At 47.0% G+C, this 9,902-nt stretch overlaps 2 protein-coding genes across 5 annotated transcripts; one reads left to right on the top strand and one right to left on the bottom strand.

Annotated features, from left to right (window-relative positions):
* Window positions 1-386: 386 nt before the first annotated feature.
* Window positions 387-6,059, bottom strand: LOC122842797 (clathrin heavy chain linker domain-containing protein 1-like). Of its 4 annotated transcripts, none has more exons than XR_006372613.1 (12): window positions 5,734-6,059; window positions 4,764-4,915; window positions 4,598-4,683; window positions 4,320-4,518; window positions 3,722-4,063; window positions 3,491-3,591; window positions 3,252-3,423; window positions 2,420-2,619; window positions 2,098-2,283; window positions 1,602-2,033; window positions 1,088-1,387; window positions 387-968 (listed from the first exon to the last, which is right to left on the bottom strand). XR_006372613.1 is itself a non-coding variant. In XM_044136984.1 (10 exons), the coding sequence occupies exons 1-10, from the start codon at window positions 5,923-5,925 to the stop codon at window positions 1,846-1,848; spliced, it is 1,818 nt and encodes a 605-aa protein (XP_043992919.1). In that variant the 5' UTR covers window positions 5,926-6,059; the 3' UTR covers window positions 1,592-1,845. The 4 variants fall into 4 exon arrangements, 1 of the variants encoding a protein (XP_043992919.1); XR_006372614.1 differs by having other exon boundaries at window positions 387-1,387; window positions 3,722-3,821; window positions 3,930-4,063; XR_006372612.1 differs by having other exon boundaries at window positions 387-1,387.
* Window positions 6,060-6,180: 121 nt separating this feature from the next.
* On the top strand, window positions 6,181-9,177 carry rps27a (ribosomal protein S27a). The gene is made up of 6 exons (XM_044137028.1): window positions 6,181-6,267; window positions 6,377-6,441; window positions 6,735-6,789; window positions 7,634-7,719; window positions 8,795-8,926; window positions 8,996-9,177. Exons 2-6 carry the CDS (start codon window positions 6,394-6,396, stop codon window positions 9,143-9,145), a joined length of 471 nt encoding a protein of 156 aa, XP_043992963.1. The 5' UTR covers window positions 6,181-6,267; window positions 6,377-6,393; the 3' UTR covers window positions 9,146-9,177.
* Window positions 9,178-9,902: the final 725 nt, after the last annotated feature.

Below are 9,902 nucleotides of genomic sequence, written 5' to 3'. Positions count from 1 at the left end.
TCTACACGGATTTGGGGTTCAGTTTCTCTCCATGAGTTTTATAACGACATGAATGCTATTTGCCATATTTACTTTATGTGTTTATCAGATATTACAGATTACTAAGGAAAAACAGAGACGTTACATTTCCTGACGAGAAAATAATAATAATAATAATAATAATAATAATAATAATAATAATAATAATAATAATAATAATAATAATAATAATAATAATGTTTATGATAACTGGATGTTTTAATTAGAACTATGTAAGAACTACATTTATTTATTTATTCTGGGTGAAATAAATTCATCATCAAAATTCAAATCAGATATTAAAAAATACGAATACTAAAAATACGAACTAAAAATATAATAATAATATTTAAAATAGTAAGGTAACAGATAAAATGTTGTGCAGTAATGAGTCGGGCCTGTGAAACACTGCGGCATGGTGGTGGCGGGGTGGTGATGGGGCTCAGACCGGAAGTCCAGGAGTGGAAGCTGCAGTCGCCATGGGCCCAGATGTTCAGTGGCAGCTGTGCACTCATCAGGAGTCCCGCAACGTTCCTACCGCTGCGGGACAGAGCCGTGCTGCGTTCAGGCCTGCTGGGAAATGAGGGTTCCACCCCCAGTTAGAGCAGTGAAGCTACAGTGGAGGAGGAGGGATCGATGCGGTGGCAGCAGAGCAGCTGGGCTGGGATCCAGGGCAACAGGCGACACCAGGGGGCCATAAATACCCCGACATACCCCATAAATACCCCAGAACACGCGTGTCGGGGGTCACATGGAGCCATGCAGCCGGCGACATGTGAGCTGAGTCACAGCAGGAGAAGCTTCTCTTCTTCTGGGTCAGCCATGATCCGCTCAGAGACTCTTATTATGAAGGGGGTTACCAGGGCAACCGGTTCTGGACGGCTGTTGATAGATGGAGATAGAACAGTGACCGGTTCTCCTTCTTGAATGGTCCTGGTCTGACTCAGTTCCTGGATGAACATGAACAGAACTGAGTCATGAGACGGAAACGGGTCAGAACCAGACCGGTTCAGAACCAGACCAGTTCGGTTTCAACTTATCCCGTTCTGCTGACTCTTTCATCAATAACCTTCTGGATGTTTGCACCTCCTGAACCAGTGGAACCAGTGGAAGGTTCTGGCCTGCCGCGCCGGTTCTGTCTGGATTATCTTTAGCCTCTCAGCAGGATGGTGATGATGGCGATGAAGACTATGTCAGCAGCGGCTCCAATTAGCAGCCGTTGCCTAGCAACACCAGTCTGTTTACAGCGCCGGAGCGGTCGGAACCGGGCCAACGAGCCGCAGAGGATCCAAAGTCCAGTTCACATCACGTTTATGATACTGGAGTTTCCACCATGGCTGCTGATCATGTGACCAGCGGCATCTTCATCCTGTAAACAATCATCATCATCAGCCTCCAGCGGAACCAAACCCAGTGCAAAGGTTTTGGTTCTGGAAGCTCGAAGTATTTAATGTTTCTGTAAATAAATTAGTGCAGAAAAAACATTTTAAACAACTTTATTAATCGAAAAATAAAATATTTTTGGCGCTTCTTTAGGATTTTTTCTCATTTAATTAAAATTAAATTAAAATTAATAATTATACATTATATGTCCTCCACTTCCTGTTTCCATCCTCCACTTCTTGTTTCCGTTCTCCACTTCCTGTCTCCGTCCTCCACTTCCTGTCTCCGTCCTCCACTTCCTGTCTCCGTCCTCCACTTCCTGTTTCCATCCTCCACTTCTTGTTTCCGTTCTCCACTTCCTGTCTCCGTTCTCCACTTCCTGTCTCCGTCCTCCACTTCCTGTCTCCGTTCTCCACTTCCTGTTTCCGTCCTCCACTTCCACTCTCACAGGAAGACATGCTCCATGACCCATTCCCCTTCCAGGTCCGATGTCCAGGGTCCAGGTCCATGTAGAATGGAGCGGACGGCCCGGCTCAGGTTGGCCTGGTCCAGTTCAGCGCACAGTGCCGCCACCTGGTCCCAGACGTCCACCGAGCAACTGCTGTCCTCCAAGATGGCCGACGCCAGCACATCTGAGGGGACAGAGACGCGTCAGAAGGTCTCGCATCCGGGTCGGGTCAGAACCGACGCACTCACCTGGACCTCTCCTCAGGAACCCTTCCAGAAGCTCCAGAGCCAGCCGGTTCTGGTTGAAGTCCGCCAGCATGGAGGCAAAGGTCCCACCCACAGACAAGATGGCCGCCTCCCCATTGTCGTCTGTGTTGGTCAGCAGCTGGAGGAGGGACAGGCTGGGCGCGTGGGACAGAACCCACAGGCTCTCCTCTGGACACACACAGGACAGGTTCTGGTTCTGGTCGGACTGGGAAGTCCTCACAAAGACAGAAAGACATGAGACACACAGTTCATGAGAACCTGGTTCAGGTTCTGGTTCTGTTCGGACCCAGAGAAACAGGCTGACCTGCGGTAAGCTGCTTCCTCTTGATGACCTCGGCGGCGCCGTGCACCAGGCCTCTTCTGCACATGCTCAGTGCGGTCTTCTGGTGGTGGCTGCAGGCCTGGTAGACGGCGGAGGCCAGAGCCAGGCAGAGGTCGGCCACGCCCCGGTTCCTCTGAGCATGCTCAGTGAGCGCGTCGCCCACATCCTCAGAGAAGGTCAGCCTGAGGGGGATGCCTCAGTTACACCAGAACCCGATTCAGAATCTGATCCAGAACCCGACCAGAACCCGACCTCAGTCCAGTCCAATCACACGTTAGACCCCAAGTCTCGAACCAAAGCGTGTTCTGATGTCCATCCATGTCAGGCCAGAGGATTTTCCCTCAAGAGTTTCAGAAAACTCCAGTCCAGATTTGGACTCTCTGGTTCCTCAGGCTGAGTTCGGCCTGATTGATCCATGCAGCCTGTTAATCACTGAAATCACCTGTCCACTGAAATCACCTGTCCACTGAAATCACCTGTCCACTGAAATCACCTGTCCACTGAAATCACCTGTGCTGAAGCAGGAAACACCTGAAACATGCAGGGAGTCTGGAGGACCAGGCTGGATTTCAAAATGAGCTGCTAATTCTTTCTGCTTTCGGTTCTCCTCGGTTCTAGCAGAGGAGAACCGATCCCTGGATCCAACCCAACAGATTCACTGGAGAAGTTCCAGCTGATTAGTGTGGCTGGCACCTGTTGACTGGACCTCAGATGAATTAGGTCACTTTACAGGTATAAATACTTTCATTCATTTTGTCATTTTTCCTCTGTTGTGTTTCTAAATGTTGCTTTCAGAACCGGGTCAGAACCTCACTTGTTGAGCGTGACGGCGTTAGCGATGAGCTGCACGTCTCCGTGCTGCAGAGCTGAGGTCACGCCCCTTAGCGACAGCGCCGCCGACAGCCGGCTGCCGGTCGCCGCGGTAACCAGGAGCGCCCGGAAGAACAGCAGCAGAGGGGGGGTGGAGTCTGGCGGGACCCAAACACCTGAGGGAACAGAACCAGTATCAGCCGGGTTCTGGGGGAGGTTCTGATTCTGGTTCTGGTTCTGAACCTCGGAACATCTCCATAGTGTCCGAGTCCCTCAGGACCGGAGACCGGGCCGCATGGAGGGCCGCCGCCTCATACTGGGAGGACTGGAGCAGGTCCAGGAACCTGGGGAACAGAACCAGAACCGGTTAGAACTACAGCCAGAACCAGAACCAGAGTCAGTTATAGTTATAGTCCAGGCAGGCCCAGGCGCTGTGATTCTGCCTGGGTCTGGTTCTGACCCGTAGAACCTGACCTGTCCAGGTGGTTCCTCAGCAGTTTGGACTCGTCCAGCCCGGTTGGCTCCTCTTCCTCCAGCAGCTCAGCTGGGATGCAGAACGACTCTTCATCACCGCCTGCAGGACCGACAGCAAAGGTTCTGAAAGGTTCTGGTGGATCATGTCCAGAACCAGAACCTGCTAACACCAGAACCAGCAGTTCATTTCCAGGATGTGAAGTCGGACCTTCGTCGTGCAGATCTGTTCCGATCTCCTGGAGGTTCTGCATGACAGAACCCAGCAGCTCCTCCAGCAGAACCGTCTGACCCGATTCCTCCCAGGCCGTCAGATGCTGACCCAGAAGCTTCAGGCGCCGGAACCTGCAGAGATCACAGGTCAGAGCTGCAGTGCCACCTGCTGGACCGGAGGGGAAATGTGGCAGGATCAGGGAGGCAGGAACCAAAATTTGGACCGGATTCTGGACCGGACTCTGTTCTGCGTTTATGTTTCTGTTAATGTTAAAGTTCAAATAATCTGAGGCTAAAGCCGGGTTCTGGTTCTGGTTCTGGTTGACCTACAGTCTGCTGGAGGAACCTTCATGACCTCAGATGTTCTGATCCGACCCTGTTTCCATACCGGGTCATCAGCTGCTGGTTCTGGGCCCTCAAGCGGTCTCTCTGGAGCTGGTCCTCTTGCAGGTCTAAGGTCAGCTGGGTCTGGACCTCCACAGGACCACACAGGATCTTCCGGTCCAGCAGGCCGTCTCTCCGCGTCTTCAGGTGGCCCAGATGGACCAGCAGAACCTCTGGGTCTTCGGACTGGGCCACGGTCAGACCTGCAGAAACGCAGAGAGGCGGGTCATCAGAGGTTCTGAGGCCCATCCAGAACATCCGGCCCAGTAAGTCCAACAGAACCTGGTATCAGCAGGCTCTGGGTGGTGGACTTCTGCCTCCGGACCTCCTGCTGAAGTTCTGCTGTCTGGTTCTGGAGGACCAAGGTTCTGGACACAGAGCAGACATGCTGGTGAACCTGTGGTGGTGTTTGGACCCGACCGACCCCCACCAGAACCAGCAGCTCCACCTGTCAGTGATGTGAGCCGCATAATCCAGCAGGGACTGCAGGCGGGACGCTGCAGCTTCCTCCTCCCTCCTCTTCATCTCCCTGATGACGCCATCATACTCTGACTTTATGTCCAGCAGGAGTCTCCTATAGGCCGAGGCTCGACCAATCACCTGCAAGATACAGACCGGATCTGTACGGCTCCAGAACATTCTGTTAAACCCGTCCGGATCACTTCCAGGTTCTCTAATATGCTAGGCTAACAGCAGAGCTAATTTTTCATTCAGCTCTTTATTATGTTTGCTAACTTTGACAATGTTAGCAAACATTGTCAAAGTTAGGGTAGGGTTAACCTTTAGTTAATTATTTGAGACAAATTCTAACGTGCCAATTTAAGAGTCTGTTTGTGTCACCTACAGATGGTGGATGTAAACATGGTTGAAATAAGCGCTTCAGCATTAGCTTCTGCTAAGTACCATGTTGGTGTAGTACATTAGATGCACCAACATGGCATAGCTAACACTTATTGCTAGCGCTTTAGAGTTAGTGACCGTGAGTAGTGTCCATCACTGCCACTCAGTTTGGGTCCAGTCTGGGTCCTCAGTGATGAACCTGAGACTGTGGTGGAGGTTAACCTCCCAGGCTGACAGAACCTAGTCTAGATGGTTAGAGAAACCTAAAAGACCTGCAGCAGGCTCAGGAATACAAAAACATGCCACACTTTCCAAATTTTTATCTGTAAAAGAAAATCTGGAAAATCAAGAATAGTTGTGTCTTTTCTACTTTGAGGTAGAACTACATAAGAAGATGAATAGCTCTGCAACGTCCTGTGTAAAATGAGAAGAAATCATATGGATCACATGAAGGAAAACATTTAAATGGTTTATAAAATCCTTCACCTGTTCATATTATCATAATTAGAACTTCCATAAGAGTTTTGGTTAAAATATTCCATTCATTCAACCCTTATTTTCTCAGCTGACTCGCTCACCTTGTTGAATGCGGAGCGGTAGACTATGTATCGCAGCTCATCGGTGCCCTCCTCTGGACACTGCAGGTACTTCTTCTCTTTCTCGATACACTCGTTTAGAGACTGAACAAACGTCTCGTCACTCTCACACACCTCTGCATCCATCATGGGACTCATTTCAGGATCTTCGGTGTCATTTTGTTCTTTATTCATCTTGTTATTATCTAGTATTAAACTCTAACTCTTCTGCGTGTTAGCCGTCAGTAACATAGCAATTGTGATGTTACCATGGAAACCGAGGACCTCTTAAAATCATGGTTTTGGTCATTTGAGTTATATTATTTCAAGTATTTACCTTAATTTTATTTTGATATGTTCAAAGCCGAAATATGTTATAAACAAAAGTAAACTAACGACGATACAAAAATACTGTTTCTGTTTTTTTAATCAGGCACAATAACTGCCAACTACCCCCGTTGAATCGCGTGTAGGAAACCCCGTTCTTTCCCCTTTGAGGTCCTCTTCTCAGGATCCGCCATTAGGAGTGAACCGGTGGTGAGTGGTGCTGCGTGTTTTTATCATTTTTTAATAAAATGTAAAAGCATTTTGGATCAGTTTTCAATCTGAGTGGGTTCCGATAGTCTCTCCGTGTGTTTCCGTACAGGTGGACCGAACCTCACGATGCAGATTTTCGTGAAAACCCTCACGGGGAAAACTATAACCCTCGAGGTGAGCGTGATGGAGGGTGGCGGCGTTTACTAACTGCAGTTAATCGGATCTTTACTGTTTAAAGGAGTACATATTAAGCTTGTTTTCTGATTATGCTGATGTATAAGGTAATATTGCTTTGGTTGGTCATAAAAAGCGGCTAACCTGAAGCTACGTGGCGAAAGTTGGTAGAGCAGTAAACACGTGTAGCCGCAGAGGTTCGTTTAAACGGAGCATAGTGAAGAACTCAGTATTGGAGCTTATGCAGTGGTTTTATTCAGTGCCATCAGGTTACATTTGTTTTTATTTTCCAGGTTGAACCTTCAGATACTATTGAAAATGTCAAGGCTAAGATCCAGGACAAGGAAGGTGAGTGTCAGCTACGGTCGATCCGTTCAGGTGGTTCTGACTGATCCTGGTGACCCTGAACGCCTCTAAATGAGATCCAGCTGGAGTTTAAATGAAAACTGGAGGAAGAAGTTTCTATGAACAAATATGTCTTCATTATTATACTTCTGATTCTAATAATGACCTAATTTACTTCATAATTAAAAATATCTACATAGTTTAGAATTTTTTAAGGCACTTTGGCAGTTTTCCACCAACTTCATGTTTTTTTTTTTGTCTTTACAAAATGAAATATATCATCTCTTTATGAAATTAACTGGAGTAATGACTTAAGTCAAGACAATTGTAAATAACTGAAAGAATATTTACAATCCGAGTCACATCAGAATTTTCACAACATATTATTGAAGGTATTAAACGTTTTATATCTGTAGGTGGATATTGGAGGGTTTCTCCAAACTCAGGGTTCATCTGACACGTTTGCTTCTGCTTTGGAACTAAAATACAAGAATCTGATTGGCTGTTCATGTAGAAGATAGGTTATCTGCAGCTCAGAAAGGGTTCAATTCCAGACTTCCTCAAAGTGAAATTAGAAACATGAACCCAAATGACTGCTTCATCCAGTCAGGACCATCAGTTTAACCTGAGACTGTGGGGGTCATTGAAGGGGTCTCCAGGTCATTGAAGGGGTCTCCAGGTCATTGAAGGGGTCTCCAGGTCATTGAAGGGGTCTCCAGGTCATTGAAGGGGTCTCCAGGTCATTGAAGGGGTCTCCAGGTCATTGAAGGGGTCTCCAGGTCATTGAAGGGGTCTCCAGGGTCGTCGTTTCTCCAGGTTGTTTAAATTCTTGCTGATGTTCCTGCAGGAATCCCTCCTGACCAGCAGAGGCTGATCTTTGCTGGGAAGCAGCTGGAGGACGGACGGACGCTGTCGGACTACAACATCCAGAAGGTGAGGAGAACTCTGCAGCTTTCAGTTCTTCTGAACAGATTCAGTTGAAATGTTTTAGTTCATGTCTTGAGCAGAACTCTGAAGTTCTGTTTTTATTCTAATTTAATAAAAAAAATGAAATTTTTATTTCAGGCTCAAAGTTCAACCAAAACAAAATAAACCAGAGACACAAAACAAGATTACATGATATTTAATAACTGTTTGTCTGTGGCTGTTCTTGGGGTCACAAGGCCATGATGATTTTATCTTCAGATGAATTGAAATGATAAAGTTAAACATGAGGTTTTTAATGCTGCTGGTCCAACATTTCTCCTCTGATCCGTTTTGGTTCAGAACCATGAAGTCTGTCCAGTGTAGAGAACATGGACCAGCTCTGAACCCAAACTGGACACCATGTCAGTGTTCAACTCCACCTGCTAAAGTCATCCTGATGTTCAGTAATTAATGAACTTATTTCATTTTCTTACTGACCCTGAAGGCATCCTGACAGTTTGAACTCTAGAAATGTTATTTATCCTTTTGATCATAGCAGCATTTTAACTATCATACATAGTTACATATTCATTGATCAAAACCGACCAGATCATCTGCATGTTCCCTGACCTCCACCCTGACCATGAGAACCAGGTTACTGACATTAATGTTCACTTTGAACGTTTCCAGAGATCGCTGCCATGTTTTTCCTTGGAGTCGATCAAAATCATTTATGCTAAATTGCAGGATTATTTCTAATCATTTTGGTCTAATACAATCAAGACATTTGACCTGCTTTCAGTTCAGGAAGTGGAGCTAGCATCACGACAGAAACTGAATCTGATTGAAGGTTTTCTGCTCTAATCGTCACTTTTTCTCCAAATTAACATTTTACCGACCAGCTGCAACAGAGAATCTGAACGGTTCTGGACCGGCTCAGTGTTGGTTCTGGACCGGCTCAGTGTTGGTTCTGGACCGGCTCAGTGTTGGTTCTGGACCGGCTCAGTGTTGGTTCTGGACCGGCTCAGTGTTGGTTCTGGACCGGCTCAGTGTTGGTTCTGGACGCCTGCAGGTGGCGCTCTGACCCACTTCCTGTTTACAGGAGTCCACTCTGCACTTGGTGCTGCGGCTGAGAGGCGGCGCCAAGAAGAGGAAGAAGAAGTCCTACACCACACCCAAGAAGAACAAACACAAGAGGAAGAAGGTCAAGCTGGCCGTGCTCAAGTACTACAAGGTGGGCGGGGCTTCTGGGGTCAGAGGGCGCTGCCTCTTCCCTTCAGCGGCTGACTGTTTCTATCTGCAGGTGGATGAGAACGGTAAGATCCACCGTCTGCGGCGCGAGTGTCCGGCTGACGAGTGCGGCGCCGGCGTCTTCATGGCGAGTCACTTTGACCGCCATTACTGCGGCAAATGCTGCCTGACCTACTGCTTCAACAAGCCGGAGGACAAGTAGAGCTCTGGAGGAATAAACAGTTTGGTTCCACATGCTGCTGTCTGTCCTTATTCCACCAAACACTACGGGGTCAGAGGTCAGGGTGAAAGAAAGAGTCGATTGGTCCAGAACGGTCTCGGCTTTTCTAGGTTTAATCCCAGCGGTTGTCATGACGACAGATGGATGGGGACAAAATCCAGTTTTCAACTTGGTAATAAGATTTTAGTAAGTCAATAAATTACAAAATAAAATGCAAATTATTAACAAAATCATAGAAGGAAACCAGCAGCTGGAGCCCTCTAGTGGTCAGTGGATGGATTTATTAAAACCAGTTTAGTTAGAACTGGTTTGATAAAACCCAGTTTCTGTAATCAGAACCAGTATGACCAGTAGAGGAACCAGCAGCTGGACCCAGATCAGTCGGTCAGCAGGAATCGGGTCGCTGATGTTCCTCTGATTCTGTTTCCCAGAAACATTAAACCCGTTTATCAGACCAGTCAGCTTCCAGTTGCCCCACAATAACTGGAGATCAAAGATTAATATTTACAACCTGACATGAAAATCTTATTTTCTGAATGACCTCATTGAACTGAAGTCACTGGAGAGTTTTAATGAAACGTCCATGTGAACACCGACAGTCTGAATCCTGATCAGGTTGTCAGATTTATGGCATCTTCAGAAAATAACCTTTTAGCAACTATTATACACAAAATCTAAATGTTAAAACAGAAGTAATTAATCTATAAAGTGTTTGACTTGGTGATTGAACTGCTGACAG

This window comes from Gambusia affinis, linkage group LG13, assembly GCF_019740435.1.
Source record: "Gambusia affinis linkage group LG13, SWU_Gaff_1.0, whole genome shotgun sequence".
In the NCBI taxonomy this organism is placed as follows: Eukaryota; Metazoa; Chordata; class Actinopteri; order Cyprinodontiformes; family Poeciliidae; genus Gambusia; species Gambusia affinis.
Note: the sequence above shows the minus strand (reverse complement) of the source record. Positions and strands in the feature narration are given on the sequence as shown.